The 17651-nt window shown below is 42.7% G+C and overlaps 1 protein-coding gene across 1 annotated transcript; it reads right to left on the minus strand.

Moving 5' to 3' along the window:
• Positions 1–3767: 3767 nt before the first annotated feature.
• Positions 3768–16122, minus strand: hnrnpub (heterogeneous nuclear ribonucleoprotein Ub). The gene is made up of 14 exons (XM_037685708.1): positions 15551–16122; positions 14276–14390; positions 10023–10102; positions 9781–9920; positions 9591–9690; positions 7801–7913; positions 7036–7299; positions 6821–6940; positions 6613–6741; positions 6361–6529; positions 5941–6285; positions 5592–5863; positions 5362–5502; positions 3768–4404 (listed from the first exon to the last, which is right to left on the minus strand). The coding sequence occupies exons 1-14, from the start codon at positions 15942–15944 to the stop codon at positions 4354–4356; spliced, it is 2433 nt and encodes an 810-aa protein (XP_037541636.1). The 5' UTR covers positions 15945–16122; the 3' UTR covers positions 3768–4353.
• Positions 16123–17651: the final 1529 nt, after the last annotated feature.

Genomic DNA, 17651 nt, shown 5'->3' on the forward strand with positions numbered 1-17651 from the left:
GTGAATGAAAAAACAGAAACATAAATATAATAGATCTATTTGTATTTTAATACACACATATATATATATATATATATATATATATATATAATAAAGTAATAAAGTAATCTAATCAAGATTTGAAGTCAACATGTCATTAGATGAGCTCGTCATTAAAATAAGGCCATTAACCATTTCAACTTGGAGCTTTGTAAATCAGTTAAAAAAATACTTTAAAAATCAAGTGTGCACAATTTTTTAATACAACATACAGAAGGTTGATTGATTCTAAAATAATGCACATTAATAATTTATGTAAAATTAAGGAGCCAAGAACAACGTACCTTTTGTTCAAACCACAACATATTCTCAATGCGGGTCTTTGACATTTGTTATGATGCGTAACCATGGCAACAAGGCAGTTTTCTACAACCAACAGCAGCTGATTAACATCTCAAAAGCTCAAATAATATCTCAACTACATCCCCAAATCTCAGATGAGTTGAAAAGGATGTTCTGTGGACGCATTCTCATCTACCTGCCAGCTGTGCTCGAGTGTCTGACCACTGAGATCCTGGAACTAGCAGGAAACACGACTCATGACAGCGGAAGGACAGGATCGTCCCTCGACACCTACAGTTGTCTGTCCACAGTGATGAGGAGCTCGGCAGACTGCTGGGAGGAGTGGCCATCACTACGGGAGGAGTTCTGCCCAGCATTCGGGCAGTCCTACAGCCCGGGGGAACCGAGAGGCCAGCCGAGTCTGGGTGGACGGATCGGACGGCATCTGCAGCCAGTTTCTTAGGATCCACTGTGGGATGGACCTTTACAAGAGATCCTTCCTGCATACAGCATCAGTATCTATAACATCTCTTAATGAAACGAGGATAACGAGTTACAACAACAAATAATTTCCCTTTGGGATTAATAAAGTATTTTTGAATTGAATTGAATTAAAAATGTCCAAATCATCCACCCAGCCCTTCATAGATTGGACCAGCGCTTCCAGTAACTTGTAATTCTTTAAACTATTTGCGGTGACACACACCAGGTCTGCTGGGAAGGTCAGTGGAAGCAAATATTACTCCGGGTCTCTGCTCCTTTTATATTTTTTCAAAGGGGCGACATTTCCAATTTTACCGATTTTTTCCATGCACCGTTTTTAATCATCTGGGAGAAGTTTGTCACGATACACTCTACAGACACATTTAGAGAGAGGACAGTTCACAGAGACACAGTGAGGACGAGTGAGACTGAAGGAGGTTCAACCAGTTGTTCATGGACCAGTACCAGATGAGAAGAACAGCAGAACTTCCACTGACCAGTGATCTGACCAGTGACCTGACCAGTGACCTGACCAGTGATCTGACCAGTGACCTGACCAGTGACCTGACCAGTGATCTGACCAGTGATCTGACCAGTGACCTGACCAGTGATCTGACCAGTGACCTGACCAGTGATCTGACCAGTGATCACACATGTTCTAAATTAAACTTTGGTACGAACAGTGTTAAATAAGACATGTCATATTTTTATTGAACAATAATCTTCATTCTAACAGTGACGTTGTAATTTCAGAGACTGAGGAAGAAACAGAAATGAGGCGAGTGAGATGAGGGAAAGATGAAAATGTGTCCTCAGAGGACGGGGACATGTCAGGATCTGATGATCCAGGATCAACAGGACCAGGAGGATGGATCAACAGGACCAGGAGGATGAATCAACAGGACCAGGAGGATGAATCAACAGGACCAGGAGGATGGATCAACAGGACCAGGAGGATGGATCAACAGGACCAGGAGCATGAATCAACAGGACCAGGAGGATGGATCAACAGGACCAGGAGGATGGATCAACAGGACCAGGAGGATGGATCAACAGGACCAGGAGGATGGATCAACAGGCAGTCAGGGAACAGAGATGAACAACCTGAGGAACAATTAGAACAAAAAAATCCATAAGCAGGACAGAAGAAACTCACAGACAAGAAAATTAACTCAGTCCTGCGAAGAAAAATGTTAATGTAAAATAAATTCTGACATTTTTTTTTACAAAAGATCAGATGAAGACAACTGTCATGAAGAAGAACTTCCAGCTCCATCTCAATGTACCTGTGATAGTTTAATAAGTGTTTTGTTACTGTTCTACAGTTTATTGATGCTGATATATTCTTGTAATAATTCTTATTTCTTGTTCTGTCTTGAAAGAGTCTCATCTCAACTTGACCCATGATTACCAAACACTAAACTAATAATATAAAACTAATGTTAATGAACAGTCCTGCAGTAAATACCAACTTTGTGAAGGTTATGGTGTTAAAGTAATCTTATTCAAACATCTTGATTCAGCTGTTATTGATTAATGGAAGACAGAAAATGAGATCTTGTACCTTTGTGATACTTTGAATGCAACATTCAGTTCATGAAGTCATTCTCCTCTGGTTTACCTGGAAAACATGAAACAAATTGACTCATCTCCACAATCACGTTTTTCTTTAATGATAATGTCACAATTTACGCTGCAGTCTTTGACAAATGATCTATAACTTGAACTAAATGACGTCAGTCTTGTTGTCATGTTGTCATCATTCTTGGTTAAATCAGGTCTCTCTTGTAAATGAGTCCTCGAGGCTCAATGGGATCAACCTGTAGAAATAAAGGTTGAATGAATCTCTCAGGAAAAAAAGACCAAATATTTTCTAGTAGAGTTCAGTAACTGGAATTACCATAAATTTAAAACAGACCACCTTTCAAAATTTAAGCAGTAATAGATATTTTAAAACTCTGAATTAGAAATAGACCCGTTTAAACCGTCATGTTGCAGAGCAGCTGCAGTTAAAACACAACTAGTAATTTAACGTTTCATTAACTAAAACTGGAGACATGAAGTATTAATGTTGATAAATTGTGGTACAGAACAGTCAGATAACTCTTCACAATGGAGAAAAAGTGTCGTATTTTCATCAACTTACCGGAAAAACAACTACGTTCAATGCTGAACATCTGCTGTTTGGAACTATTTGCCGCTGCATGACCCACGTGACTTCCGCATTCCATTCTTTCTGTGGGCGTGTCGCAACTCTCTACAGGACTTTGGACGTAACCAACGATTCACTTCTGGAATGAAATTACTGAAATAAACTTTTTCACGACAGTCTAATTTTATGACCAGCACCTGTAAATGTTTATGTTAACACTTGTCACTGAACTCATTTATAAATTAAATGAGTCAATTTATTAAATTTAAGAACGTTCAAGTCTGAAGGTTAAACCAGATGTTTTAGATCAAAGCTTGTTACAATAAAGACAAAGAATGTCAGAGGTTCTTCTCACGTCACATTTATTAGTCATAAATCAGAAACATTCATGCACGTGTAAATGAGTGCTTTATTAAACATCAGCATGAGAAAATGACATTCTCTGGCTGTAAGCTGCTGAAACGAAGGAGCCACAAGAGAAAGACCCAAAGAGCTTGAAACACAGCAAGAAGACTAAAAATGTCCAAGTGAAAGAACAAGTTTCAGAAGGTGATGGTGCAGCCCTTAAAGTTCGCTGGTGAAGGAGCACCCCCAGGATCAGAAACTGATCAGTTAAAATATCCAGATGGCTTCGTGTTCACCGGGACTCTGAAAGAAGTGCTGGATGAAAACAAACCGTTTTTCCTGAGTTGTAAATTCAGTGCTCTAAGTGAAAGATAAAAACAGCTGGAGCTCCTCCTGAGGTGTTGAAGGAGCTCCAGCTCCAGTCAAAGGTCTACACCTTTGAACAAATCAAGTCATAAGACAGGAAGAATGTACAAAATCAAACGAGTCGTTTATTGAAGTCTGAAGCGTTACAGTTTAATGGAGGGGGAGGACATGACGCTGCTTTAACTTTCCATCACTACAGGTGGAGTCTAACAGCCAGGCTTCATCCACCTTTACACTTCCTACACTTCTCACAAACTATCAAAATAACAAAAACTGTTTTTAAACTACAATTTGTAATAAAAAGCAAAAATATCACAGCACATAAAATGCAGACTGCTTAGGGAAATAAAACTTAAATAGCCCCCCCGGGAGGTTTCTGGTATTAAAGTTTTTCTTTAAAAGCACATCAGAAAGTGGTTCAGTTATAATGAAATATACAACAAAACAAAGGCAAAACAACAACAACAACAACGACTGGCTGACAGGCTGAGCCACACCACAGGAGGTCCAGTGGGACCTCTGCTGCCGGCTCTCCTCTAATGGAATGTTGCTCCATGTCGCTTCGCTCTTCGTTTGGTGGGTTCAGCCGATTAAAAGTAGATTGTAAAAAAAAACCGAACTCAAACGGCGGGGTGGAGGGACGTTCCGTGGCTCGCGGTGGTTCTCAGTGTCTTTAGAACAATGTCTCAGTAATATCCAGGCTGGTACTGCTGGCTCCAGGGCTTCTGGTTCCAGAACTGGGGAGGAAAACATCCCAGGGTTAAGAATGGACATCACCGGCAAAAACATTTAAATACAAGAGAATCAGTCCACACGAGCACCCAGTTCACATCACCTCCACCCGAGATCATCTCATGTGGAGAACAAGTACAGACTCCGCCCCCCACCCCGAGACATTTGAGTTTCTCTGTTCTGGAACTGAACAGGAAAATGTAATAAAACAATTTTCATGCAACATATACAAGTGAAGGAAGGAGCTCCATAGTGTAGACAGAAGAGGTCTGTCCTCCGAGGTGGCTCAGAATGATGGAGGGAGACATTTATCCACCACCAGGAGCAGTGGTGGGGCCCGGGGGTGGGGGCCACAGTGGCCTTGGCCACCATAGATAAAATCTTGGAACAGCTTCTACGCTGAAGCTGTTGCACATGAATCCCTAACCAGGATTATCACTGTGAAAAAATAAACATCTGTGATGCCACTTTGGTGATATGTGCTGCTGATCTCATGCTGCTGATCACATTCATACCCATCTGCTCACACAGACTCATGTTCGTGCTGTTACGCCGTATTATTATTATAGTTTAGGTTATATCTTAGATCCTTATGTACTGGTTCTTTTTATACTTGATATTTGCTATTGCTGGGTGTAACTGGGACAGAGTACATAACTTCGTTCCACCTCATGTACATTTGGTGAAATGACAATAAACCCACACCCGACACAGCCCCACACCAAGTGATGACACTCACATCATGCACGTTATGTGCAAATAACAGAATAATAATATTTGCACCCCATCTTTCTTTCTGGTATTTTACATTCAATAGGATATTTTCACCCCCCCCCCCCCCCCGCTATCAGTTGGGTGTACTCGTCACTTGTCATATCAGACTCTGTTAGTCATGTTTCATATAATGTTTTACAGAGGCGGGCGAGGACAACAGACATTTACTTGAGCGTGGAGATACTGACCCCCTGCTGCCAGCTCTGGTTGAAGGCCTGAGCCTTGTCCATGTTCCCGTTCCTGTTGCCGAAGTTGCCACTGTTCCTGTTGTTGCCAAAGTTGTTGTTCTTGTTGCCATAGTTTCCACGGCCGCCTCCTCTCTGCTGGAACTGTACAGGACAACAGAAGGTCAGATATAACACTGCTTGGACATTTAAGTCCACAGCTGTTTGACAAGGCCACATCTGGCCCCACCCACCTGCATGGGGTGGCCCCTGTTTCCAGTCCGATTCATGTTGCCTCCACCTCCTCTGCTCTGGTTTCCTCTGTTCGGACCGCCTCTGTTCATGGGTCCTCCTCGATGGCCCACGTTTCCCCTCATTGGCCCCCCTCTGGGGGATCCGCCCAGACTGGGCATGGGGCCTCCACCTCGGCTGAAGTTCCCACGGTTGGGGAAGCCCCCTCTGAAGGGGGGTGGTTGAGGCAGAAAGCTACGAGGAGGGCGGATGAAGCCTCCACGAGGTCCTGGAGCTGTGGACAGAACAATGAGGTGCTTTAGGTACAAACAGTCTTTTTGTTCCAACTGGTTTTAATGGAAGCTCCCTGACCTCCTCTGAAGTTGCCTCTGTTCTGGAAGCCTCCACGACCACCACCACCTCTCTGTCCAGGTCCACTGCGGCCAAACTGGTTCTTGCCTCCCCGGCTCCGATCACGATCCCGTTGGCCACCACTGCCACTGCCACCACCGCTGCCGCCACCAGTGCCGCCACCGCTGCTGCTGCCAGCACCTTTTTTTGGAGTCGTGCTTCCAGGGTTGGGCTTCTTCTCTGCAGGCAGGGCGGCCTTGCTCTCCTCTTTGTACTGCTCCAGCAGCTTGGACGCCTCCTCCTTCTGCAGCTCCGCATACGTGACCTCGCTGAAGCTTTCTCCCTCCTGGGGCAGAGAGAAGAAGCCTGCAGCACCAGAAACAAACGGTTAGAGACGAGGTGGAGAGGAAACACATCCAGGGATGGAAGAACTGGGTTTACTTTTCAGTTTGAGCAGCGCGTGCTCCGGCACCTCCTTTCCGTCACTCTCCACCTTCTTCTGGACTCTCTGCTTGTACTCCTCGTCAGAAGGGCAGACCACCACCGCCTTCCGCTGGAAGCCTGCAAACAGACACATCTTTCTCTTCTGGCCAGGTTCAGACACGTTGGTCTGGAAAAAATAAATAAATATATTATTTGACAATCAGGTGACGTTGAAAAAAGGGGGGCAGGGTTCAGTCGATGTACACCTACATGATCTAGAATGTAGTTCCTCTTCTTGCGGGCAGCAATCTCAATGAATTTCCCCAAGAAAAGTGGTGCTCTCTGGGAAATGGTGGTGAGTTTGGTAATATCCTTGGACTGGCGCTTCAAGCTGTTCATCTGAATTTAATAAAGAAATAAAATGACAAGCAGAACTTTTGAAGCTTCTCTGGGGAGAAAAGCCCAAAACGACACTGACCATCATCTTCTCCACAATGGTGTCGCTGCTCAGGATGTAGTACTTCCCTGGGTTCTGCTCCACGTGGTTCTTGACCCACGTGGTTTTCCCTGAGCCTGGCAAACCAACCATCGCAATGATCTGCAGAACACCAGTGATTAAGATGAACGCTCTTGATGAACCATGAATAAACGACACTTGGTGTTAACACCTCCATGCAGAAACATTGTGCTCACCTCACAGTCGGCCTTCGTCTGGGGCCCCTTCAGCCCCCGCACTCTCTCACCGACAGGGATCTGCTGCAGGAAGGTGTAGCCCTGAGGTTCAGGGAAGTACGGTGTCTCCATCTGGCCAAAGTTGAACTCCACAGCACAGTTGCGACACATGACGTGAGGGAAAAGGGCCTGGTCGTTCAAAGAGTCCTTGCGGACCTGGAAAGCGACGGCTGGTTCCCCACCGTTCTTGGAGAAGGACAGCACCACCTCATCACCCTCAAAGTCCTAAACCAAGCATGTGCAGCACAAAGTTATTGTGTACAAAGGATTTATGTAAAGTAGAATAAATTATAAGTTCAACACATCAAAGTTCATGCCCAATAATCCAGCTACAAAAGTTCAGTCAGGTCCTCTGGACGGTTTCTTTGTGTTGAAACATTTCATCCTTCATCTAAAAGGACTTCATCAGTCCGAGGAGCCACAACAAACTTAAGTCTTATGGAACGTTGATGTTTTGATCCACTTTGACCATGGCTGCCTCAGACGGGTCAGCAGGGGGAGAGGGCAGACTCCAGAAACCAGCTTATCACCATCGAACTGTTTGACCCAATATGTGAAGGTGCTGTTTATAAGACTGAGTTTGTTGTGGCTCCTCAGACTGAAGAAGTCTTTTGGATGAAAGAAGAAACGTTTCATCACAAAGAAACCATCCAGAGGACCTGACTGAACTTTGTTGGATATGTTTAACAGTCTCATTTAGCTACAAATCCAAGTCTTTATTCTTACGATGAGACAACAGATGACATCATTCTCCTCAAACGCCTCTCCAAAGTCCTCAGTCACACAGTTGGTCGTCTTCTTGCCTTTCCAAGAGTAGGCGTAGGAGAACTCCTCCTCACCTTCACAGTAACACAACACAGATGTACTCATTGTTAGAAAGTGAGGCTGCATGAAGCAATAACCCTTTCCAACACATCTGGAGAGGCCAGGTTACATACTGACCAAGGATTTGCATGACTTCCTGACAGGCTGTTGTTTTGACACCATTTCTCTTCACGTGCTTTAAGAGGAGGATTGTTAACAGTTTGGCCAAACTTTTGGACCACTTCAGCTCAAAGTACAAATATTTACATAAAATTTGAGACGTTGTTCGGTGCTCTCTTTAAACAAAACTAAAATATTCTGTACAAACGTAGATGCTAGGGACATAAACTTCCAACATTTTGCTTACAATGAAGTAAATTTAACCACAAGGTTCAAATATTCAATAAAACTTTAACCTGCAATACTGTATAAAAAGCATGTTTTAGGACTGGCTTCACGTTTGACTGGTTGAATTTATTTATTTTACAGTGAACCCTCGCTATAACGCGGTTCACCTTTCAGTCTCGCTGCTTCACGGATTTGCATCGTGCATTGTGTTCTGCATTCTGATTGGCTAACGTCTCTCCAGTACAGTAGTTATTTGTAAAAACATTTATACAGTACTTTTATTTGTTAAACAAATGCTTGGGCCTGTAAAAAGGTTTTGTTCTTTGGTTTGAATGTATTATGGAGTATTTCATTGTATAATAATTGTAAAAATATAAAGGTTACTACTCCACGGATTTCGACTATCACGGGTTCTTTTTGGAACGTAACCCCGTGAAAAACGAGGGTTCACTGTATTAACGTTTATTAAACCAGGCAAATCCCATTGAGATTAAAGAGCTAATTTGCAAGGGAGGCCTGGATTTAGCATGTACCGTATTTTCTGCTGTACATGTCGCACCAGCCCAAATATGTCTAGGTTCAAATTAGCTGCATTTTGCCAGAGCGGTGCGGCAAAATTAAGCCGATTCATCGGTTGCTCTAAACGAGCTGGACGAAGGTGGCAGGCTACGGCAAGCCGAATGTGTCGTTAATAGCCACTTTTACCTATTAAATGACAACGGCATGCCATACAACTCGAGTGCCATCAAGCGGCTGAAAATGGTAGTGTTCAATATTTTCAGTCAATGAATGAAAAGGGTCATATCTCAAACAGGTTTATAAATATGGAAAAAATCCATAAATACATCGTTTCAGCGTGTAAGTTGCTGGGCATGCACATTATGTAAAAAACTGAATTATAGACCCTTAACATTTGCAATGATTTTAATACTTGATACTCTGAACACACAAGACAGTGTGAGGGCGTTCCCTCCTGCCCCCCCCCCCCGTCTAACAGGCGCCCTGCAATCTTGTCCGACCTGAATGAAACTTACAGCCATGATTTATAGCAATCCAAACAAATCCTTTAATCAACCTTTGACCTTGGAGCTGAAGTGTTTAATGACAACACGTGTGTATGAAGTTTTGTTAATTTTAAGAGGATCAGAAGTTTTGTGTGAGACAAGAAAAGGTTTCTGAACATACAGAAATTGGACCGCCTTGTGACGACCAAATCAAAATATAAACGAGATCTGGACCGTAACATCTAGGGTCCCGCCCTCGTCTGTAGCAGCATTAGACTGAATAAATAAATACTGATCCTTTCAGTGACTCTGTGTTGTTGATACTAATGACCACAGACAGACAGCACTCGCAGGACTGACCTAGGAGCAGTGAGCCGTTTCCCAGGGACCATCCAACCTGAACATCATGAATCTCCAAGTTTTTGCTGGAAATGTGCTTCACTAGAATCTTTTCTGTCAACTGAAATCACAAACACAGAAGCATGAAGCCTACTGGTGCACCAACCTCTGCACAATCAGGGACTTTAAGCATTCACCGGCGGTACCGTACCTTCATCTCAAAGCAAACTTTGCCTTGCTTCACACCATAGGTGGCTCTGCCTCCAGACCAGAGATAAGCAAAGCTCTCCATGATGAGGGACGAGGCGCTGTACCGGTCACGTGACACCTTAAAGTGCAGGTCGCAGTTGTCTGGAACACAGAGTTGCAGATATGCCTTTCTGATACAAGTGTTCGTAATAAAGAATCCAGTGAAATCTTCCCATGTTGACACCAAAGAATGGGGAAGCTTACAGTCATCCAAGCAGACTTTAGTGTCATCAGATTCCTCATCCTCCTCATCCAGTGGGGGTACAGGGGACTTGAACGAAGCCCTGAAAAAGGATAAGAGGAAAAGATTTAGACGATTCTTGTGTGGGGGCAACTGGGGACCGCTGGCTGAAAAATACTGGAGGGAAGAACAGGAAAGACAGAACATGACTGAGAAAGTGAGCCTCCAAATAGTTTGGAAGGCTGCCTGTACTGTAGACCCTGGCAGGTACTTACCTTGCAGCATCCAGTGAAATCTAGATTGTGGAAGATACAGAAAAAAAACACTTCTACTAGCTCTGATTATTCAAGACAATCAGCTGTTAAACCACTTTAAGGTGAGTGTGTTGATGAGGTGGTCACAGCAGGAGTTAGATTTAATATCCTGTGTGTGGAAATCTAAACTTAAAGGCATTTATTCAACCTTTATTTATACAGGTTAGTCTCATTGAGCCTCGAGGACTCTTTTACATGAGCACGAACAGTTGTTGTAACTAAGCAGTGCAATTTTTCACCGGCTGGTTAATCAACACTTGAGACGTTGCACTTAATGCAAACAATCAACTTCACTGGATTTACTAAAATTAATTAAATACATTTTGTCTTTGTGTGGAGGGTTCAAATCCTTCCTGACTCCAGCGTTGTTGGACAGAATGTTGACTCCAAACAGCTCTGACTGTGACACACCTACAGCCATTGGAAAACAAAGTCCAGACTGTTGGATTTACGTTTGAGGACAGAAGAATAATCTGATCTTTACAGATTCATTTCCAACGCCTACCAAGTCGTAATTTAATAAACTAAACCAAGCTAACCTGGAAACATTAAGGCTGTGTTCACACTGTAGTGACTCTTAACCCAATCATTTTTGACAGTCAGAATGTGATGAATCTTTTTTTTTAATCGGACCCAGGTCACATGAGGTAAAAGCAGAGTACATATCTGTTAACAGTTGCATTTCTTGTGCAGATAAACCAAACATTGATCAGTGTTAATATACTGATATTAATATCAATACCAATGCAGTGTCTCCCCTACCATTATACAAGCAGCGCCCCTGCCCACTGAAACAAACCAACCCCCCCCCCCGGACAACTACAAGCACTCATGTGGCACTAAGTTAGCGGTGCACAATACAGACGCACTAGCTCAAGAGCTAGAAGTAGAGCTCCAACTCCCTCACCCTCTACGCTCAAATGTAAACAAGGACGAAGAAAGCAGATCGTTCAGTCTGTTCTGACTGCATGATCAATACACGCATGCTAAGATGTTAAGCATTCATGTTTGCTGCTGTAAACAAAGCATGTGACGCTGCGTCTTATTCTGTGCACGCAGGTCGCATCAGGTACTGCTCACACTAGAGTCTGATGAAGGGTGCATGAAGTTAGATTGTGAACGACCACAAACAAAAGGCATTAAGAGCTACAGTGTGAACGTAGCCCGAGTCTCGCCCAGCGCTTCTCAATTATTTTCTGTTACCCCCCCCAACTCTCCACCGCGACTGTAAATAGTATAATTTGTCTAAAAATTGTTATAAGTACACCTCTACATAACATTGTGTCCTTATTTACATTAAATTAAAAAAGATAGAAATATAGATCAACAAAGATTATTAACATTGTTTTATAGTCTGTAACAGAAAAGGCTTAAAGTTCATCAATTTGCCTGAAAAAAATGTTTTTAATCCTTATTTAAACTAAACATTTTGACCATTTGATACTGAACAATCAAATTAAATACAATCAATAAATAATAATAAATTCAAATTGATCAGTAACATTTTAACTCAGGAGTGTTATATACAACACTTTGACCTACAAAACAAAAATTAATAAAACGATTTGTGCTGATTTTTTTAAAATCAAAATGAGGAAGTCAGGATTAATGGCTACAATGAGCACGTTTTGCAGTGCACAGCTTTTTGAAACATGATGCTGCAGCTCTCAGCTCCTGCTCAGTGTTTAACTGGACCTGGACCTGGTCTCAGTGCAGCTCAGAGCGAGCTGTGTGTGTCCAGGGGAACACGCTCACAAGAGAAGAACCTGACAAGTTGTTTAATGACATAAAATATATTTTGTTAGCAAAGAACAGAGTCCTAACATTTGTTAAACATACGTTTTTCCAACAAATAAATAAAACATAAAAATTGTGCTTTGACAATCGATAAAAACTAAAAAATGTTGTCAACGTGAAATAGGAAGAGGAGGCAGGTGTCGCTCTCACTTTGACTTTATACTCTTTGACTTTATACTTTATACTCTTTGACTTTATTCTCTTTGTTGCTGCGCGCTGTGGGTGACAAGCGCCCAGAGCGGAGGACTTGTTAGTAAAGAACAGAGTCCTAACATTTATTAAACATTACTTCTGTATAAAAAACACATCAAAATGGTGCTTTGACAAACTAAAAAACAAACAAACAAAATGTTAAAGCGAAAGAGGGAGAGGGGCGGGCAACGTGTGCTGCGGGTGACGAGCGTCAGCAGCAGAGGGAAGAGACACGGTTCAATCATGGCTCCCCAAACAACAACAGTCGTATTTGTTCATAACTGTATTATTAGTCAGACTGAGTTGCCAGATTTTAGCAAACAGTTGCCGAACGCACCCTGACACAATGAGAATGGTTAAAAAAAAAAAACTCCCTGCGGGGGTCACACGCCCTCCCCCCAGGGGGGCGCCCCCACTATTTGAGAAGGACTGCTCTAGCCCAAGAGTCACAACTTGTGGAACCACTTTTAGCAGAGCTTGAACCTCTCATTTGTTAGCCGAGGCCTGCACAGTCTGATGGAGCTTTTTGTTTTCTTTTAAGTAGTGTATGGTCTGATCTTGGGGTGAACTTGGTGAAATATCCACTCCTGCTGGTGTAAGTAATTTCCATTTGTGAATAATCTTTGTTTCTGGACAATTACAGACTCTATTTAACCCTCCCCAGAATGCAACCGTTGCTCCTCTAAGGTCAATGTTCATGTATTAATACATACATTACTGCCCCAAAAGGACAAAACCCCAGCTTTTGCAGGTGGTGGCTACTAATGATGATCAGCTAGTCAACACATGCTCAAACTGATTAGTCTTTCTGAACTTATGATTAGACTTAAATAACTTGAGAACCTGGTAAAGAACAGATCATCTCCTGAGGTGCAAACCTCATGAAAGAGGGTGGACTTTCTTTTCCTCGTGCCCGAGCTGCAGTGGGGAAGATTTATACGAGCTCTGGCAGACAGAGTTCCTGGTAAATGAAACCCAACATAGAGTCATCCGTTAGCTGCCACTTCAGGCCTGCTGGTGCCTTCAAGTGAAAGTCTTTAGATGTTCTGAGGAGAGGTAAAGTGTTGCAGCAGTTCCAGGTACTCTGGTTCAATAGTCTTCTGTGAGCCCCACCTTTTAAAATTAGATAAAATAAAAAATCCAAAAGCATCTTTTCCCTCTTCTGCCCGTTGATCTTTAGGTGTCAGCAGCGCAATGAAAACAAAACACTAAGAAATAGGTACATGTACACACACACACGCACGCACACACACGCCATGCATAATGTCACTCGTCCACAGGGGTAAAGAGTCCTGCAAATGGTTTCACACACTCTCACTGTGACAACTCAAGACACAGGACATGATACAGAAATAGCACCTGGACATCATACAACCAGTGAAATAAATACATAAAATGAAAAGTAAATAAATAGATCATTGCGAGGCAAAACGATGGACGGTCAATAGCGAGCTTCTCCGTGGGCGTTCCAACTCTGGGATATTTTGCTACATCCTCATGTGCTACCCTGCAGCAGGGGACTCCCTTATCACTCGCCTCTCAGCTAGACTCCCAGATTAGCCCTTCCCCATTCAGAGTGCACTCCTACTACTTTTTCCTTTGGGTTCTCCTAAAGCAGTCTCAAATGTCCTTGAAGACAAAACGGGTTTTCCAAAACAACAAGTGGCATGAGGAACAGATGTGAAAATTCATAGATTTGATAGATGCACTTCTGCTACAGAATGCAGTCCATTAAAAACACAATGTGAGTGGGCACTGGAAAGAAGTAAATGGTAAGGCTCTTGAACTAGTCAGGGATGACCCTCAAACACATGTGTGAAAGGTTATATCATTAAAATATGATAGAATAATTCAAAGGAGGGTTTACCTCTTCTAGTTATGTGCATTGGCACTTAAAGCCAATACAGTTCAACAAAGCTACAGGTGGCGCTTCAGGGATGCTGAAGGCCACCTTTGCTCTGTCCCATCCTTACCAGCTGTATTTGTTCTCTTCAATAAATTCAAAGTAGCCCCTTCCATGTTCCTCCCGGCGTCTCTTAACACCCTTCTTATTCTTCTGATCAGCATTCGTGTCTTTGTCCGCATCCCCTTTGAAAATAGAACAAAGATAGAATGAGGTGCTCCTTTTTGAGACAGAGAGAGAGGTCGGACTGGCAGTGGGGTTCTGGCCCACAAAGCCCGTTCAATAGTTACATTCTGTCGACCATGATAATCAGTAATGTGATATTATAGAGGAAACACCTCAATAGTTACAATTAAGACAAAACAAGCATAATTCATGACTTGTGACAACTAGACCAGGTAGTAATTAGAACATAAACTGGCCCAAATAAACATTAAGAGCAGAGTTTGCTGGGGCTGGAAAAGCAGTTTTTGAAAAGGTAACAATGGACCTGTAGTGCAGGACTTAATCTACCTGTTTCCTAAGGCTTTTAGAGTCTACTGTTATCAGGGACAATGTATCATGCAGGGAAACCTACTTAAAACTGGAATAACTTAAATACTTCTTGTCTGTCTTATTTTTAACACGACTCTTATTCTAAACTATTGAAAACGACCATTGATGATTGGTTGAGAAGTTCAGGGCCGCTCCTTTGTAACGCAAAGCTTTTAGTTAGCAAGATCAAAGGTTCCCAACCTTGTTTCAAGCCCAACACATGGGCTTGAACACTGGAGGCCGCAGTCACAACATGCGAAATTTACCAACTAGCAAAATTAAAAAGACGCTAAAGTCAAGTAGACTTATTGAATTTTTAGCTTCACGCTTGTTGGAGCTGACATCTACCACAACCCGTCTCATTTGGGTCAAACTATTCTGATGGGAACCCCTGAAAAAGCTAACAGGCTAATCAGCTAACTAGCACAGCACCAGACAAAGGAAATGACGCTAACTAGCAAGCTAGCACCTTAACCAAACGGAAAGAAAAACCTATGTAACTATATTTTATCCACCTTTTATTAGTAATAGTACGTTTTGGCTACTTTCGGTTTTTACGTCGAATCTGGATTTAGTGCGCAAACTGAACTACAATTGATCAACTGTGTTGTTAGCCGACGCTAACGCTGACTAGCCTGTGTCACGCTGTCTGACTCAACATGGCGGCTGATGGGCGCTCCCCTCCCCCCGCGGGAACGTATTCAAACCTAAACCGTTTTCTACGGCTCCCACTTCCCCCGCAAAAATCCGCACCCAGCCACAGTCAATAAAAATGTCATTTTTACAACCCCTTTTAATTTGTTCGACTCACCCTCAGCAGCCTCGGTCCCGGGCTCACCGTCCTCATCTCCCTGCTTGGGGTCCATCTCTTCTTCTTCCTCCTCACCCATCTCTTCGTCCTCCGCCACAGCTTTCCCGTCGCCCGCACTCTCCGATTCCTCCTCGTTGGCCTCCATGCTCTCCTCCACCGGGCCCTCTTCTTCCTCTCCCATTCTCTCCTGGAGATCGACGGCCTGGTCGAAACCTTCTTCCACTGGAGCTTCCTCCGGAGCCGCGCCGGTGTCCGTAGCGAGGGCCTCGTCGTCCAGCGCGGCCTGCAGGCGGTCCATCAGCTCGGCCTTCAGCCCTTTGTCGGAAAGGTTTCGCTTTTTCAGTTCGTCCTTGAGCTCGTTAACTTTGAGCTTTTTCACGTTAATCGAGCTCATTGTGAACAATTAACAACAAAATCGGTTAAATGCGTCGACAAAAAAATAAAATTACAGCACGCCTTTTGTGACAGATGTCGCTCGAAACTACGCAAAATGTCGCCCGTTATTCAACCGATGTTTCACCGGCAGAGAGCTAACGTGGAGCCGCCTGGCGGAAGCTAACCTCAGCGTCAGGGTTGCCAGATACGAAATAACGAACTATTGTCCTTTTCGCCGGAAAACTGTGGTAACTATCGTGTGCAGAGAGTGAGCGCACACTTTTTTTCAGTGGGGGACGTGCGCACCAACGTTTTAATAAATCTGGGTGTTATATCCATAGTTGCCAAGTCTGCTTATTATAAGCGAGTTTGGGCTTGTTTTTTTTCTAAAGTCGCATATACATTTTGTGAGTCGCAGGTTGCGGGCATTTGGGCTTGTTTTGAACGTTAAGTCGCTTTTTTTGGGGCTTGTTTTTCTGTCCAAGTGAAAACAAAACACGAGTGGTAGGTAGTTTGTCCCTTCACGCCCCCCTTCCACGGATGTTACATCCCGGCGAATGTTGCGTCCAGGTGCGGCTGGCGCCACGCGACAGGCTGTTTTTCAATGGTAAAAACAACTAAACTAATTAAACTAAATAAATACATAATCACTTATCAAGAGCTTGTCCGTCGGGAGTTACAAGAGGGAGCAACACAGAGCCCAGAGTGACGCAGTGGCGGTTCTACACCAGTTTCGCTGAGGGGGCCTGGCTGGGGCCAGCGGTTTTGTCAGAGAGGCACATTCAATTTATTATTATTTTATTAATTTAATTTATTTATTTATTACATTTTTATTGTAATCAGTACATTATTTCATTGTATTCTAAAGAGCTATGTATTCTAAGACTGCAAATTAGCTGAAGCTAGATGTCTTGTTGTCTGTATTGTCCCTGTTAAATAAACATTAACAAACAAATGTTTTGCTTTGTTGTCAACATCACAAACCTGTTGGTCCAGTGCTTGTGGATGCACATATATTCTCTGTGTGTGTCTCCCACTCTGCTTGTATCTCACGTCTCAGCTTCCTCACTCTCAGGATCTTCATCCGTCTCTCTTTCCATCTCTGTGCTCTCTCTCTGAACATCTCCCAACTCCTCTGGATCGCTCTCTGTGGTGCTCTTAACTTGCTTCTCTTCAGCTCTCTCACCAACATCATCTGGCTCTGTCTCAATGTCTGCCTCGTTCTTATTCGTCTGTCTTGTGCAGAAATAGGAATTAATGCCCTTTCTTCTCTTCATTTTGCACTATACACACTATACACAACATGCAATGGAGAGGAATACACACACACATTATATATATATATTATATATATATATATATATATATATATATATATATACATATACATAAGTAGTAGTAGTTGTATCAGCATCTGCATGCATTAATTTGTCTATCAAATTAAATGAAATCAGCCTTATTCAAGTACTTTTTGACAATATTTATTGTCATGATGTAAAGAACTGAACATGTATGTTTAATTTCTGATGTCTAATATTCTCTCATGTATTGAGTAATAGCATAACATGTCAAAATATGAACATAAGTAAAACTTAACTGTTTATGTTTACACATGACTAACTTCAGAAAAAAAAAGAAATGAAAGAAAAGTTTGATTTACATTTTTATGTTTCACATATGGACTCAATCATCTTAAACTATTGAAAGAATTTAAATGTGAACACAT

The sequence above is a fragment of the Nematolebias whitei genome, chromosome 12 (genome assembly GCF_014905685.2).
Source record: "Nematolebias whitei isolate Nwh7 chromosome 12, NemWhi1, whole genome shotgun sequence".
NCBI lineage: Eukaryota > Metazoa > Chordata > Actinopteri > Cyprinodontiformes > Rivulidae > Nematolebias > Nematolebias whitei.

Bases quoted from the DNA above. Each gene is read 5' to 3' on its own strand.
- hnrnpub (XM_037685708.1), bottom strand. From the start codon at position 15,944: ATGAGCTCGATTAACGTGAAAAAGCTCAAAGTTAACGAGCTCAAGGAC. The intron at 14,391-15,550 runs GTGAGTCGAACA...CTATTTTCAAAG, and splicing joins CGGGACCGAGGCTGCTGAGG to GGGATGCGGACAAAGACACG. The intron at 10,103-14,275 runs GTAAGGATGGGA...ATCCTTTTTCAG, and splicing joins GAAGAGAACAAATACAGCTG to GGCTTCGTTCAAGTCCCCTG.